At 47.0% G+C, this 15,863-nt stretch overlaps 8 protein-coding genes across 8 annotated transcripts; 4 read left to right on the top strand and 4 right to left on the bottom strand.

The window, feature by feature from the left end:
* Positions 1 to 581: 581 nt before the first annotated feature.
* N7479_005377 (DUF3759 domain-containing protein) lies at positions 582 to 1,131 on the bottom strand (the record flags this gene model as incomplete). Its single annotated transcript, XM_057253074.1, has 3 exons — positions 582 to 760; positions 837 to 971; positions 1,116 to 1,131. The coding sequence occupies 3 exons, from the start codon at positions 1,129 to 1,131 to the stop codon at positions 582 to 584; spliced, it is 330 nt and encodes a 109-aa protein (XP_057106936.1).
* A 1,684-nt stretch (positions 1,132 to 2,815) lies between these two features.
* Positions 2,816 to 3,589, top strand: N7479_005376 (alpha/beta hydrolase; the record flags this gene model as incomplete). Its single annotated transcript, XM_057253073.1, has 1 exon — positions 2,816 to 3,589. One exon carries the CDS (start codon positions 2,816 to 2,818, stop codon positions 3,587 to 3,589), a length of 774 nt encoding a protein of 257 aa, XP_057106935.1.
* Positions 3,590 to 4,077: 488 nt separating this feature from the next.
* N7479_005375 (uncharacterized protein) lies at positions 4,078 to 4,518 on the top strand (the record flags this gene model as incomplete). The annotated part of the gene is made up of 1 exon (XM_057253072.1): positions 4,078 to 4,518. One exon carries the CDS (start codon positions 4,078 to 4,080, stop codon positions 4,516 to 4,518), a length of 441 nt encoding a protein of 146 aa, XP_057106934.1.
* Positions 4,519 to 5,086: 568 nt separating this feature from the next.
* N7479_005374 (uncharacterized protein) lies at positions 5,087 to 7,048 on the bottom strand (the record flags this gene model as incomplete). Its single annotated transcript, XM_057253071.1, has 1 exon — positions 5,087 to 7,048. One exon carries the CDS (start codon positions 7,046 to 7,048, stop codon positions 5,087 to 5,089), a length of 1,962 nt encoding a protein of 653 aa, XP_057106933.1.
* A 629-nt stretch (positions 7,049 to 7,677) lies between these two features.
* N7479_005373 (cupin domain-containing protein) lies at positions 7,678 to 8,367 on the bottom strand (the record flags this gene model as incomplete). Its single annotated transcript, XM_057253070.1, has 1 exon — positions 7,678 to 8,367. One exon carries the CDS (start codon positions 8,365 to 8,367, stop codon positions 7,678 to 7,680), a length of 690 nt encoding a protein of 229 aa, XP_057106932.1.
* Positions 8,368 to 9,446: 1,079 nt separating this feature from the next.
* Positions 9,447 to 10,004, top strand: N7479_005372 (uncharacterized protein; the record flags this gene model as incomplete). Its single annotated transcript, XM_057253069.1, has 1 exon — positions 9,447 to 10,004. One exon carries the CDS (start codon positions 9,447 to 9,449, stop codon positions 10,002 to 10,004), a length of 558 nt encoding a protein of 185 aa, XP_057106931.1.
* A 1,152-nt stretch (positions 10,005 to 11,156) lies between these two features.
* Positions 11,157 to 12,077, bottom strand: N7479_005371 (alpha/beta fold hydrolase; the record flags this gene model as incomplete). The annotated part of the gene is made up of 1 exon (XM_057253068.1): positions 11,157 to 12,077. The coding sequence occupies one exon, from the start codon at positions 12,075 to 12,077 to the stop codon at positions 11,157 to 11,159; it is 921 nt and encodes a 306-aa protein (XP_057106930.1).
* A 2,052-nt stretch (positions 12,078 to 14,129) lies between these two features.
* On the top strand, positions 14,130 to 15,163 carry N7479_005370 (NAD(P)-dependent oxidoreductase; the record flags this gene model as incomplete). Its single annotated transcript, XM_057253067.1, has 2 exons — positions 14,130 to 14,330; positions 14,414 to 15,163. The coding sequence occupies 2 exons, from the start codon at positions 14,130 to 14,132 to the stop codon at positions 15,161 to 15,163; spliced, it is 951 nt and encodes a 316-aa protein (XP_057106929.1).
* Between the last annotated feature and the right edge of the window lie 700 nt (positions 15,164 to 15,863).

The following is a 15,863-nucleotide window of genomic DNA, read 5'->3' as shown; positions in this document are numbered from 1 at the left end:
AGGCCGGATTCCTACTAAATTCGGGAATCTAAGAACTGGGGATATCCTCATTTCATCCATACTCAGCTGTGCAATTATTCAACTTTGCAGGGATCCCGCAATCACTGCCTATGCATAAAAAAAGAAAATATCCAATACAGACGCAATTCATCGGGGATTGACGCAACGACAGCTCTCCTATCTAAACTACGACAGTATTGGAATGCAACCGGAATGTGGCCGGCGGGTTCTGATAATGGTTACTGGCTCAAAAGACACACCCGACCCCCCTATGAAAGCTTGGCGCATATTTTCTGTAGGGGATCGAGCGTTTTAGACATAGGGCTACGTACGTACGTCCACGTACGTCTGTCGGAACTATGCCATGCAGCCCGTGCATAGTACATGCATACGACGTCGATATCGGTATCGATCTTGGATCGCATTGGTCGCTTTACTTCACCGCTCCTTCCAGGTACAACTTTGAGATAGTCAAATTGTTTGATACATCACATCTCACTCTTACTACATGCGAGCTCACGCGACCACAGGGTGTTCATAAACAAGTTTCATCATTCATCACCATCGTCGAGACAATCGGCTTAGTAGTTGTTGCGCTCGTAGCGCTCCTCGTACATGTGCTCGGCGTTCTTCTTGGCGTGGTGCTTAACCTTCTCGCGGTCAACCCAGTCCATGCCCTTGGTCTCGGCGAGCTTGTCGATCTCGCCACCGACGAGTCCGGCAATGAGCTCCTTGGCGAAGGCATGGCTGACTGGCTTGCCTGTTTATTCGAATCCAAGTCAGAAGATTTTCTAATGATGGATTGAATAGGGAATTGAATCTAGTGTTTCACGTACCCGACTTGCGCTCATGGTCCTCGTATGCCTTCATGGCGGCGAAGGAAGCGGCGCCGGCAGCGAACTCATGAGAGAACTTGCCCTCGTGGTGCTGTTCACCGTTGTACACCTCCTGGTGTGCCCTCTCGGATTCGTCTAGCTTGGCGTTAGCATCGTTTTCGCTTTGATGTCCAATTGAGTGATGTTGGGGTGTCGCCGGCTATGCAGGTCGGGTCGGGCCCTGCCTGCTGCATGCAAGCAGTAAGGTTTAGGTGTGTGTCTAGGGAAGGTTGGACTTACCCCAGCCCCAAGCCATTATGAATATGTATAGATGAAAAGAGGAAAGTGACAGAAGAATGTATAGTTATCAAGTGATGGAAGAAGGATTGTACTACGTGCGAGTGAGGGGATGAGGGGCTCTTATATACCCCTGTAGGAGGAGAGACAGCAGAATACTCCAGAAGCGCTACGTAGTCCACGTTGTACTAACATTCGGAAGTAGCTTTCTCCCTCTGTCTCAGGTCGACTTGCCCCACCATACGCGAATTGTGGCTGAGGCTTCCTACAACACAAGTACGGTGTATGATATAGATATGTCAGGGGATGGAGCCGAGACGCCCGTTCAGCGCAGTGATCTGACGCAGCTTTCAAAGTATTGGCGCGTGGCTGGTGAAGGTACCAGATGCTCACGGTGTACATTGTAGTTGTATTATCGGGTATCTCGGGCGATGAGGCAACTCCATTAGGAGCTGCGGTGGAAGCATCGGCACCACCATGTTGCTAGTCTACGACTTCATTGGAGGACCACTCGGCCCTTTCCAGCGACGGACAGGGAGGACTTTCTACCACAATCCCCGCCACGAGTTGTTTTTAGCTTTTACCTGATCCCAGCTGAGCCACTCTTTGGTCCAGGAGGTCGCCCTGAGAGGCATTCTATATGCATGTCCAACCCTCCAACTTAACAAAGCATAACTTATACTGTGTGACACTGTGTATGCTGTACTCTGTAGTACGAATCCTACTTTCCGTAGAATAGTTTCCAACACCTCGAACATACGGTAGAGTATTCAACCCCGGCGCTCGGCGTTACGAGTTTGTAAGTGTCCTACCCATGTCCAATAATGCGCCCATCTAGTGGACCGGAATGGGTCGTTTCAGCCCTACTCCGCTACGGATAGACGAATAAGGGCAGGATACGGACGATACTAGCTCCATTGCAGGCCCATTACACGGTACTCATTACGCAGTCTGTTGAAAGCCAAGACATCATGAGCCTGGTTGAGCTGGACCAAGCTTCTCTTCAAGGCTTGTCATCGCCTTATGAGTCTCGGCAACACTAGCCACGGGAAAGGTGGCGGCGAACATGGACTGTCGGGCATCACCCATAATCATCTCCTAATAAGCAGTGAGTTTGTAGAGGATAATAAGAAGTGTTCTGTATTGGTGAAATTGAAGCCGAGTGGGTTCACCGCAAACCAATTACGTACTGGAACATCGGACAAGCCACACTTGTAGAAATATACAAATTGTGAAAGCAACACTGTTTACTACAAGTGTGTATTGGCCAAGTTCCTTAGATACAACACAACATGTGTCAGATTAACTAAACTAGTAGAATAAATCATTGCTTGAAGGCGATAGGCTGAGCTTTTTGTTCTTTTAATAAAATGATGGAAGATCTTACGAAGTAATAAGATCTCGATCAGCGCCAGGCAGCCACAATACTTCACAATACACCTGAAAGTGAATCCATCCCAATTAATGCGAGACGCTTTCGGAGTATTCCGTAATTACATCACTAAGCATTATATATGTAATATACTCCATTGGCATTACACATCGGAGTACTGCCCTGTACCTTCCAGGGCAGGAAACATGTAGAAGCCGAGCTCTAAGCCACACTTACATATTTCAGCCACACTTCGCGCGATTCTCCGAGACCAAGCTCCGCAAGCTCCAACTCAGCTCAACTCAACTTGACTCGACACAACTGTCCTAAAATGCCGACCAAAAACCCCACCCCATCCGATTTCCCGTCGGAACTCACCGTCACTGTCACCCCCGCACCGCCCTCCCCCTCCCAATCCACATCCCCAGCCCCAAACATCCTGCTCCTGCTGCACGGCCTCGGCGACACAGCCGCATCTTTCACAAAATTCGCCGAAGCCATCCGCCTCCCCGAAACAACCATTGTCACAATTCAAGGAACATCCCCCCTCCCTCTAGACCTAGGCGGCTTCCACTGGGGCGATGATATCTCCTTCGACTCCGCGACAGGCGTACTAGACATGGATGCGGGGTTGACGCGCAGCACCAAAACGCTCGTCGACGTTGTGCGCGGCACGCTCGTGCAGAAATGCGGGTACATGTCGCGGGAGATTATGATTCTGGGTTTCGGGCAGGGCGGGATGGCAGCGCTTGCTATTGCGCGGGAGCTTGGGTTGAAGGGAAATGGTAATGTGGGCAGTGGTGAGGTCGGCGCTCTCTCCGGGATTATCTCCATCGGGGCACCATATCCGTTATCTGGATCGAGGGCTGGAGATAAGAATCGGTCGCCGGTGCTGCTAGTTGCGGGGAGGGATTCGGTGGCTGTTTCGGATGAGGCAGTGCGTAGGACAAAGCAGGTTTTTGAGTTCGTTGAGGTGAGCCGGTATGCGAGGAAGGGAGATGGGATGCCGTCGAGTCGCGAGGAAATGATGCCTGTTATGCAGTTCTTTGCGCGCAGGTTAAGGAGTAGGCAGGGTGTGCCTGAGGGGAGTGTGGAGATTAGTTGAACATACGCTATTACGTGCATAAAATTGAATGTCTGTTAATGATGTGCTTTTCGCTGGATTGGATATCTAGATGTGAGACATGAGGCGTGGGTGAGCTAGAGGGATGCAATTGGCATGTCCGTGCTTGGAAAATGAGTGCTCGATCGCCCCGATTGCTGTAATGAATGGACATATCGATTTTTAGTGAGATCTGTCAACATCCTAATATATTTCGAAGTTAAACTAGTGGCATATTCGAGCTGTCAAAGAGGGGTTATGGCGCCTATCGACAACGCACAATTGGTCGGGATCTCGCATTCGTCAATTTAGATCACATCTAGTCATCTGGTCTTAATACAGTATAGGCGCATCGCTTAAGCCAAGCTATGTGACTACATCTCGCAAGAAATCATCTCCTGCGGAAACTCTGCACGTACAAAACCCTCACTTGAAAGGTACCTCAATCCCTGATGCGGCATACATGAAAATCCACTCACACTGACTAGAACATGGCCTACAACCTCTCAATAGAAGTCTTCGGACCCGGCGATAGCCCCACACACCGATCCCACTGGGGTTTCATGATCAACAAGCCCGGGAACCTAGAATTCGGCGATCTCCTTCAAGTCGAGGTCATCGATTCAGACAGGTTGTGGTACGGATTTGCGCCTCGGTACGCGACGAAGATCATCGATAAGGCAGCTGTGGGGATGTGCAAGATTGCCGATCTGACATCTCAACAACGGCACGACGCGATCAAGGTTATTGAGAAGGAGCCTGCCCCTAGAGATGCAATTGGACGCTGCCAGGATTGGATTTTTGATGTTTTGTTGTCTTTGGAAATTGAAGAGTTCGTTCCCCCTGGTACTTCTGAGTTCTGGAAGGGGATGATTGGTAGACCGGCGCAAGAAGTTGCGGCAGCTTGTGGCACGCGGTGGACTGCCTTTTGATGCATGCGTGATGTGTTATGTTTTGATGACCTAGACGAGGGTATACCTGGATTTGGACTGGCTGGAATACTAGTGAAGAGAAGAAAGAGTGGTATTTTGTACGAAATTGTCTCGCAGATCTAGTCATTCAAAGTACTATTTTTTTTTTTCAAACTCCTAGGTGTTTTCCCAGCTAATATGGGTCGGCCATCTTCAGAAGCCTAATCAAAGCTGAGAACAAGTGGCTTCAAGTGTTTTCTCAAGCTCCGATGTCGGGCTAATTTTGTATTCATAAACAGGCAGGAAATGGTAGGACACAGCCCGAATCAAGTTTTGAATTGCATATATGCAGGTCAGCCACACATTATGTTATGTCATAGCCAGCTAGGTATCTAAAAAAAAGCATTGTAGCGGCCTCCACATTGGAAACCTATGTACGCTCTATGCAATCATGTTCAAAAGGGAATCACCCGCTATGTACTGAGACACCCCATAACACACAGGATGTCTCAAGCCTTAAGCCCCAAGCCCCAAAGCACAAACTCCCAATCATATCTAAATGCAGCCAAAAGCCAACCCATAACAGAAATCATTTCTTGATGCCAATAACAGCCAGATTGCGTGGACTCTGACCGTACTCAAACACAGGCTCAACCCAACATTCCTTGACAGAGTCATGTTCGCGCAAGAACTGCCAGCGATCAACCACAATGGCAGCCTCAACAACCTGAGAACTGAACGCCATAAGACTCCACACAATACTCAGATTCTTCCGCGCGTGCAAGTAATCAGCTTCATAGCGTTGTAGCTCTTCTTCAGACATGGTACAGATGCGCTCCTTGACCAACTCGCCGCGGGTCGGATCACGGCTCAATTTGACCGTTGCAGCACGTACGTACGCAGGGAAAGACTCGAATGCAGTTTTGCGCAGGGAGCCCACGATTAGCGCTATACCGCCAGAATCGGGATCGTCTGTGTGGTCTTTGTAGAGATCATTGGGCACGTCGGGCTTAGGGATGATGTCGCGATCTAGAAGAACGCGCTGCAGCAGAGCGCGGTAGAAATGGCGCGTGAAGAATCCTTCGCTGTCGGCGTGGCCCCAGTTGTAGGGTGCCTGAACGGCCATTGCGCGGGCTGTAATATTGAGCTTGAAGCCTGTTGTGGTCTTTGCTTGATAGGTCTCATAGAGCTTGGACATTGGGAATCCGTGCGGGTCCCATGAAGATCCAGTTCGTTTGAGGCGGGGGTGGGCGGATCGAAGAATGGGGATTTTGTATGTTGCTGGTCCCAATCGTTCCGTCAGGAGGTTATAGCAGCAGCCGATCATGGCGATTGCTACAACGGAAGGATTGAGCACTAGTGATCGGACTCCGTGGTGAACGAGGTTTCCGCATGAATGTAGAGAAACGACCATCACCCGCGCGTCACTCGGTCTCTTTTCTGTGGGTTGAATGACGACTTCTTCTGTGCTAGTCCGGGTTTCAACTGATGTCTTTGGGTCGACGACGTGCTCGATGATCGGTTCTAGGTAGCCATCTTGGATATTATGTTCGATGTAGCTGACAGTTCCTCTAGTGTCGATCTCCGGTCGTGGCTTTGGTGCGCGTGCGGCTGGTTTTATGTAGTTCGAGCCGAGCACATCATCGGCTTCCAGGGTCATATCACCTAGCATGTTAGAGGTCATATCTTCATCCTGCCCAGCAGGTTCTGTTGGCATTCCATCGATCAGTTCCAGTGGTGTTCCCATCTCCGGGTCCAGAACCTTGGGGGTTTCCGAAGTGGCTACTTCTGAAGCTAGTTCTGGAGTGTCAATACAGTCGATGCACTGCTTTTTTAATTTGTTTCGCTTTGCATTATGCATTGTGTTTTTCTTTTCCTCTGCAGCCAGTCGAGCATGAACATCCATACGATTAGCACCGCTGATGTATTGGTGCTTTCGCTCAATGGCAATGATATGCTTATGATAGGGCGAGCTTGCTAGCATGCGCCCCAGGTAGTTTTGTCCCGACCCAAAATCAACAATGTGAGACAAGGGCTCTCCACGACGCTCATTGACCGTCTCCGACAAAGACGCGACATAGCGAGAGAATTGCTCCACCTCGTGCTTCTTTTTCTTGTTCATGCCGACAGCAATATGGCTCGGGAGAGGTTCGCTTTTCTCAGATGGGTTGAACTCGCGGCGCAAGCTCAGTCGTCGAATGTTGCGAATATATTCAAGGAGTGTTGCGGGTGGGAATGCGCCTCCGTTCCACGTCCTGCCATTCTCGGAGGCTCCGTTTATCTCGGCGGGTTCGCATAGCGGACCAATGTCCTCTCGGAGTAGCAGTTGCAAGATGCTGTGGATATCATGGTGCTCGAAGAATGATCGCCAATCTTCTGGCAGTAGCGACGTATACAGATCGGGATCGCGCGTCAAGAAATCGAGGATATGCACACCACCGCAAACATTCATGAACATGAGCGATTCAGTTGCGAAGGAGAGGAGGGCTTGGACATATTCGTCGGGATCCTTCCACTCATCGGAGAGTGGAAGGGGGTTGCGGATCGTCATACTAGATCAGATGTCATCAAAAGCGCAAAACAAGTCTTCAATTCGTGAAATGAGGGACATTCGATCTGTGGGGAATGTTATCGCGTTTTTTTTAAATCTCCCCTCCCCGCCTCTAAACCTGCTGAGTCATAATCGCCGTTGATCCATTTGGTAACTCTGGGACTCCCCTGAGGAAGATCATCCGAAAACATCAAGCCGGAAGGGGTTTTCTGAGTAGATAATGTAGCATATCGCTATGTAATAATACCCACTGAATGATAGTCGTTGACTCTTTTCCGAAACTCATCATTTATTATACTCTCTGTGAAAGCAAGCATCCCTCATGAAATTCTTCGCCATCCTTTCCATGGCCTTTGCCACTTTTGCGATAGCAGGGCACACGCCCGCTCATAGTGAAGGTGAAGATCAATTTGAGAAATGGGAGGATCGTTATAATGGTCTTGTTACTGTTATGGAATACGCAGCGGGTGGAGATGCGGCGGAACTTGATGTTTAATTTATGATATTACCATCTTGTCTTGGTTGAGGTTTTTCCTATTTAGTTAGGTTTCCCTCTGCCGTTATGCGAATGCAGAGGCCATTTCTACAATAATAAAGAGAAAAAAAAATCTTTACTTTATATGCACTAGCTATGCACCGAACATAGCTCGGAGATGGGGAGACGCAATATCACTTCCACGCCATGTCCTACAAAGCCCACGCTCAGACTCTCCGAATACAGGATCATGACTCGGCTTAGCGACAGCCCATACTGTCTCATAGTCTCCCCCACTCTTGACAAAATCCCAGTCACCACCATTGTAAGCTCCCATCATGGTATAGCCAGTCAGCTGGATACCATCCAACGCTTTTTTCGGGTCATCAGCCTCAATACCATGTCCGTTCCCTGGGGTTAAGAGCTTGAACTCTGCTTCAGGCTTCGTGTCATATGTCTTATGCGCCACACCAGCAGGAATGATAAAAACATCGCCGGCTTCCGCTTCCAGTTCAATCCCGCCCTGCTCCCAAGAGGAGCCGTGTGTGTTTTCGAACAGATCATCGGAGGTGTCGGCTACGCCAAATCTGATCTTGGCCGTACCGGAGAGAACGGCCATGCACTCATGTGCTCTGGAGTGGTAGTGTGATAGTTGTGTTTCGCCGTATCGGAATATCCAATGCACGGCCCACCCATTCTGGCTGAACATGTCCCAGACCTCGGCTGGGTCGCAATGGGAGCTGCTGGGTTTTATATCGAGGACATTTTTGTAGTGCAGTAAAGGTCTCGGCGAGTTTGGGATGAGATCTGTTGGAGATAGCTCATACTGTCGAACATCAACCATATTGGGTGTTTGGGTTGTTTAATTCGAGGTGTGAATAATGTTGCTCACATTAGCGGCTTGTGCACTTTAATATGTATAAAAATGCGGGGGATCGGCAAAAGATCCGAATTGGAGTTTTTATCTATTTGGTGCTGATCTTCCCGGTCCGATCTTGAATTAAAAAGTGCTCGCTACGCTGGAATAACTCGAACTGGCTCTAGATCGCGGGGCTATTTCCTTGGACATTAATGTATGAGGGGAGGTGATACAGAATCTGATAGACTCAAATATACACGGATACAACTGAAGAGGATTATTTACATTGGTCGTGAATGTTCGTTATCGGGGCAGATCCAACTTGCATACATGGAGTGGCCAATTCAATACGACGGAAGGGTTTCCGAGAGCGATTTATCAAAACTGAGCTATTTCTTCCGCAATATAACAGTGAAAGAGGGTCAGTATAAACACTAGGCTGAAAATATCCAGGAAACTATGTACTACCTGATTGGGATCGGATAGGGTATGATCGAAGTCGGTACGAAGTAACGCTGAGTTTAGTATCAAGCTTATCATGAACAAGTATGCTCTATAAAAGCATGCATAAATCAAAAAACATACTAGTAGGAGGAATGTTACGATCAAATTGTTCTGAGAAGGATTTCCACCAAGTACCCATCTCCTATACTTCAAGGCTTGAATGAACCGACATTCATTCGCCATACTGTATAGCTTTACATGGTACTTCAAGTTCTGTACATGTCTCGTATAGACTTCCATAAATCCAACAGACCTCTCGATGAACGGTATGCAGTGTAGAGCAGCAGCCGTCTATGCCTACATAGTTGTGCATTGATGCATTGATGAATTGCTCGCTTGCATGGAGTTTGTCAGGCCTTTGTTTGCCCCTTGTCTTAGCATTGAAGCGTTTGTTACTTATTTATTATGAAGCTATATAAAGAGCATTTCAGTCTATCATTATCCTCACATCTTGCTCCTTAAGACACCGAGTACGACGTGCATCACATATCACAAAGGATTTCTTCTTCATACATTCATTTTCTCCCCCTTACAAATTTCTGAAACAACCTTGGGTCCAGATGCCTAGAAAAGCAGCAAAAGAAAGTCGAGAGCTAGATCACGAGGTTGAAACATTTGACCCAGATGGGGATGTTATCATTGTTGCCAAGGGTAAATCCCTCGATGACGATAAACGCTTTCTTTTATCATCCAAGCTACTCAGTCTCGCTTCACTGGTATTTGCAAAATTCTTCGGGCCAAATTTCTATGAAGGAGCGCAAGTGGCGACCTGTACCTGCCCCGAGATCCCTTTGTACGACGACGACCCGGACCTAATGCGTGTATTGCTTGCTCTACTCCATTACCAGGAGCCAGAAGAGATACCTTACAACAGTACAGAATGGCTGGCTAAGCTCGCCATCCATTGTGACAAGTACGATTGCGTGAAGGCACTTCGACCATGGGTGTCGAATTGGATTTATGAGTTTGAATCAATCTATACTCTAATGGACCAAGAATTTGGCTATTTAATTCTAGCTACCCATCTATTCCGCAGCTCAGATCACTTCTCTAAACTCACTGCGAAAGTTCAGGCGGACCTACCTCCTGGGTTTGCCCTCGAGTGGGAGAGTTTTTAACTTTTGAAGAGATTGCCCAAGTCTATCAAATGTAAGCTTCTGTTTCAGATAAAACGCAAAAGATTATCTAATACGCAATAGCGGAGCTGTCGGACAGCGTCGAAGAAATAACCAACAGCATTCATGGCAGGCTTCAATGTGTTGAAGAGCTTCTGAGAAAAGATCAAAAATGTTACATTATGCAAGGACGGGTCTGTACGGAATGCGGACGAACACTTCCAAGTGAAGCAAAGAAGTGCCATCCTTGCAATAATGCCAATCTGTCTGTCAAATATTGCACTTGGGAATATAGGGTAGCGGAATACTTCGAGGTTTTACGGGAGGGTGGAGTGTGGCCATCTTTAACGCCATTCCAGACATTTCCTCCCTCAGCTATCGCCTACCGCATATCTCAGGCTAGGAAAGATTTGAAACACAGCTGCGAAGCTGGGAATTCTTGTCCACTGAAGATAGAGCTGGGAGACCTTGAAAAGGGTATTCAGACAACTCTCGACGAGGCAACAGAATTATCCTTATATTCCGTTCATTAGGATTCAGTTGACCCTTGATACTCAAATCTTGTTTGCTTTGTCAGATTCTGTTCATTTTATTTCTTGTGAAATAATCTTTGGATTTGTGATCTTGATCTTTTCTTGATATTCTAAAGTGATGCTGGCTTGTCTTTCGTGCTCCCTTTCCCGTGTCCACTGACACTTGATCATTAGCTAAACTTGGGAATGAAATCGGTGCCTATCTGTCTATCTACTATAGTTAAACTGTAAACGACAAAGTTGTTGTAGAGAAGAAACTGAATTACAACACATTTTTCATGGTCCAGTAGACAATTGGTACATCCATCGTTGAACGAAACTATACAACTAACTACACTTCTCCGCCGAACTACATGTGTATATACTATGTACATTATGTAGTAGTAATATTGAAGTAGAGGTGTCTATATAAAGCTGTGCAATACATAAGCCCTCGGGTAATAAAAGTGGTTCATTGTCCAACGTATTTGTTTGGCTAACTATAAGTTAAGTAATGTTCTACGCTCCGCGGACTGTTCATTGTCATGAAAAATTTCACCAGATTCAAAGCTTTAGTTGTTCCAGTATAGATCTTGGAGATTGTTTGACTTAGCAGTGGACATATTCATATCTAGCAGAATCATCACAAAAGGAATGTCTTCACCTCCTGAAGGACATCTAGCTTTTCCAACCAAGGGAAATGGCCACAATCTCCATATACCACCAACTTAGACCCTGGTATACCCTCTGCAGTAGTATACGCATTTTTGAGTGGACAGATATTGTCATCCTTATCATATATGATAAGGGCTTTCGCCTTCACATGACTCAACAGCCGTATCATAACCGGTATCTCGTCCTTCTCCATATCCAATTGCACGGCCTCCCTATCGGCCTTGTTCTGCGCATGGTAACACCAGGCCGAATGATGGTCTTCACCAAGGGCCTCAGCCAACACTGGTAAGTGCGCCTTTGGGTTCTTCAAGTAGAGAGGTAGAAGCTCTCTTAGACTCAGTGTAAACTCCTCATCGGTAAGTATATCAGGTGACATAACTACCTCAAATGCACTCTTATAACATGGCTCATGCACGAAAGAAGCTATTTGAGGCAGAATGTTAGACCCAATAAGCTGATGACCGACCAGAACAATTCTTTCAACCTTTTCAGGGTATTGTTCAGCGTAGCTTAGCACGATAGCGCCTGAGTGGGAGTGCCCAAACAGTGCTGGGAAACTGACAATTCCAAGGTGGACCCTCAGTCGTTCTAGGTCATCTGCCATTGCCCATGAGCTCATTTCTGAGTAGGAATCTGGGGGAGATGATGCTCCCGAACCGCGGGGATGAAGGAAGACGAGGGTGAAGTGGTCTGCAAGGGATGTCAAGCTAGCCTGAAGGTAGCGAGACGCTAATCCCCACCCAGGACATTGAACGACGAGAAGAGGATGTTGTTTGGTAAACCGAGTATTTTGAGTATTATGAACGATGTATTCAATGACGCGCTTCTCGCCGAACACGCTGAAAATATGCTGTCCGTGTTGCAAGGGAAATTTATCGGTGTCGGTCATTTTGAATATGGAACCAGGATAAAAATGGAACGTTGGACGCAATAATCAACAGGATCACGGTGGCATCCAGGCAGCTATCTATTTATAACGTACGTAGGTAGACTGCGCCATATCTTGGACTCCTCGCGGGGTACAACTGTGAATGTTTCAATTGAGGATATAGGTCCCACCGACAGTAAAATCACTTCTCCACAGACGGTGGATTGGTTTAAATTACTACCGAATTACCAAGCAGCCTATATTGATCGCCATACAATAACAGCCTATCAAAATTTACAGGCTATTGAAGCCCCTCTTGTGCCCGTGTTCATATAGCCGGGAGGTCCCTGGATGGAGTAGCACGTAACTCAGAGGACCCGCCCGATCGTTGCTCTTCACACGCTGAAATTATAGCCGAACGGCCTGTTCGCTTTTGTTCACGGCAATGAATTATACAATAAATCCTTTGGGTATTCCATAAGTCTGGCTGTAACTAACCGGCAAAAATTTATCGAAGATGTCAAATTCTCCAGAATACCAATCAGGAAATTCTCCTGAGAGGGTATTCTATCCACCATTTTTCGGCCCCGTGCGGCATCGAAGACGGGGTTCTGTAGCATGCACTGCCTGTCGGAAGCGCAAGATCCGCTGTGATGTTTCGTTCAACGATGGATGTACCAATTGTTTATTGGACCATGAAAAATGTGTTGTAATTCGTCCTACTCGAGCGTGTGTTTTCTCTCCGTCTCATAATCAAACCTTGCGGCCAACATTGACCATAAAACGGGATCTAGACAACACTTTCGTATCCAAGCATCTACACTGAATCCCCTTCCAGAGGAGAGGCATCTAGCAAAACAAACTGCAAACCGTATTGAGAGGATATTTTCATCCCGTAACTACTATGAGGCAGATGTACGGGCCCAGTTCGTCCCAGGGAGCTCTTCGGAAAGTACGGTTACTTTTCTTGTTCATAACTCAGCTAGAATTCGGCTAATCCTTCCATTTTTCTCTTGTGATAGAATACGGAACAAACGATCCTTGTATGACTGATCAGCAAGACATCCAGCAATTCAATGACAGGCCATTCCATGCCTATTTTGTTGAGGATTCTATGCCAACTCCGAGTGTGTCAGATTCTGGTATCGAAACACGACGAAGTCAGCTATGTGATACCATGATCAACGAAAGTTCACATTTATCAAGCGGCAGCAGTAATGGCGAGGTAGGCAAATTAGCATGATCTTACCGGGACACCTTCAGATTCTGACTATTATGATTGAAGCAGACAGTTAGTTCACCGATAGCAAGTGGACCTTCTACATGTGGAAGTTTCCGTGACGAAACCAGAATGCATGATGTCGGCTCTCAGTGGCTATATTTCCAAGAAACCGAAACAGAGGATGCGGGGAATCTGGAATCTGGAATTTCAGGTGCAACTTCGATCGTGGATGCTGCATGGGCCAATAATCTGTTGTCGGAGCTCTTTTCTACCGCTTCCGAATAGGCTGAGCAATCGTGACTCTGGGGGTTACCAAAGAATCAACGCAACTGATGAGCTGGATATGTATTTCTATAAAAGACATTCTGAACGAGGGTGGAAGTTGTTTTATTATTATTTGGTCCTTAATAATCCTACCTTTCTTTGTTTTAAGAAAAACTATGATGTGAAGTCGGTCTATTTTCCTTCTATCTTGTGCCTTTTGAACCCCCAAAACTAATTATCGAAGGGGAAAACTGGGGTAGAAATCACGAGGTACGAACATAAAACAAAAGGAACCGGCGAAATAGAAAGAGAAATGAAAGAAGTATAGTAAACAACGGGTTCGGGGGTCGAGTACTACGAGTATTGTGCATAGTGTAGATTACATGGTCGATCGGTGGCTGATTGACTGCCGTGTGGTTACGGTTAGCCGGCTAAAGTACTATCAATTGGCAGTAGGTGAATTTCTACACTATAAACCGATATTAGACCTACGCGTTCGACTACCCATTACCATTATATCTCGTGGTATCCTCCCGCTGTTCCAATTTGGTTATTCTGAATTGCCAACTCATCTTGTCTTGGTCGCCATGACATCGTACAACGCACTCGGTTTCATTGGCGTCGGTGCCATGGGGAAACTAATGGTCAGAAATTTGGCTCAGAAGACCCCATCGGAGACGAAAATATATATCAATGACGTCAACCAGGCTGCAGTTGACGAGCTGTGTTTGAGCTATCCTGAGTCCATCGTCAAGTGCAACACTGCTAAGGAGGTTGCGGAGAAGTCGGTATGTCAAAATGGATAGTGATCCCGTGTTGAATGCATTAATCGTGCTATGACTGATTGAGCCTTATTGAGGTCACTATTTAGGATATTATATTCACCATGCTCCCCGAAGGTCAGCATTTAAAGCAAGTTTACCTGGAGTCCGAGAATTGTATCTCTTCGACTACCCTCGCGGGCAAGATCCTCATTGACTGCTCTACAATCGACACCGCTACATGCCTCGAAGTTCGCTCCAACATTCAGCAGAGCTACCCCACCGCGTCCTTCTACGACGCACCCGTCAGCGGGGGAATACTGGGCGCAGAGAAGGCAACCCTTGGAATCTTCATTGGCTGTGACAAAAATGACCCCAATTTTGAGATTTTAACCGATATCCTCAGCATGCTTGGGTCTAAGGTTATTGCTTGCGGTGGACCGGCCCTAGGACTTGTCGCAAAGCTGGCCAATAACTATCTCTCTGGCACTATAACTATTGCAACGGCCGAGGCCATGAACATGGGAATGCGTGCTGGAATGGATGCCCGAATTTTGGCGCAAGTGATTACAGCAGGTTCGGGACAGAATCACATTGCTGACAAATTCAATCCTGTGCCAGGGCTCTGTCCGCAAGCACCGTCATCTAAAGGTTATCGTGGTGGGTTCCATGTCAGTCTGATGAGGAAGGATATGGGACTGGCCCGGGAAATGGCTGCACAGGTCGGTGCCAAGTTAGTATTGGGTGACATCGGGTTGGAAACATACAAATTAGCCAGTGAGGACCCGGCGTGTGCTGGACTTGACTCTAGAGTCGTGTATCGATACCTTGGAGGCAACGAAAACTGGGACCAGGCCTAATAAATTGTCTAATTGGTAGTCAGAATTGCAATCGAAGTCCTGGAATCGAACGTATTTTCGCGTAGAAAATCAACTGGTAGGAGTTTGTTGAGGAAGCGTTTCGGCCTAAGGCGGACAGTTGGCTCTGGCTCTGGCACTGGAACTGACTATGATTGTATGGGCGAGATACTGTGTTAAAAGCAGTATCTCTTGGAAACTCGCGACGTCAAAAAGGGTAGCATGTCGAAAGTGGGCTCGTTGAAAGACAGCGAAATTCGAGACACAGAAAGATTGCTGATGTCGAACATGATGGAATTACGCGCTTTTTGCATTGAAATATGGTATTGTCGAAAATCCGACAAATTTGCACGATTTGCGTGTGGGAAAGAAACCATATGTCGATTTGAGCCACTATTATTAGTAGAGAGGGAGCAGAAAGAGGGCCACCTGCCCGAGGCAGTAAGGGTGACCCCGTAGATCTTTAATCCTCACCTGAATTTGTGTTACTTTCTCTTTGAGTCCACAGCTCAATTAATTCATGGTCTCTTTCCCATCTGGCCTTATGCACAAAAATACATAATATGACCCTTATTCTTACCAACCAGTTTGCAAGAGTGTTTGATGGTTTCTATGCCTACATTATCTAGAAATGGCTTTGTCCTCGTGCTCTCAGAGAATGGATTTAGGACTATAACAGGCTGCACCCAAAAACGAAGGCCTA

This window comes from Penicillium vulpinum, assembly GCF_028829585.1.
Source record: "Penicillium vulpinum strain IBT 29486 chromosome Unknown utg000003l_segment0_segment0, whole genome shotgun sequence".
In the NCBI taxonomy this organism is placed as follows: Eukaryota; Fungi; Ascomycota; class Eurotiomycetes; order Eurotiales; family Aspergillaceae; genus Penicillium; species Penicillium vulpinum.
Note: the sequence above shows the minus strand (reverse complement) of the source record. Positions and strands in the feature narration are given on the sequence as shown.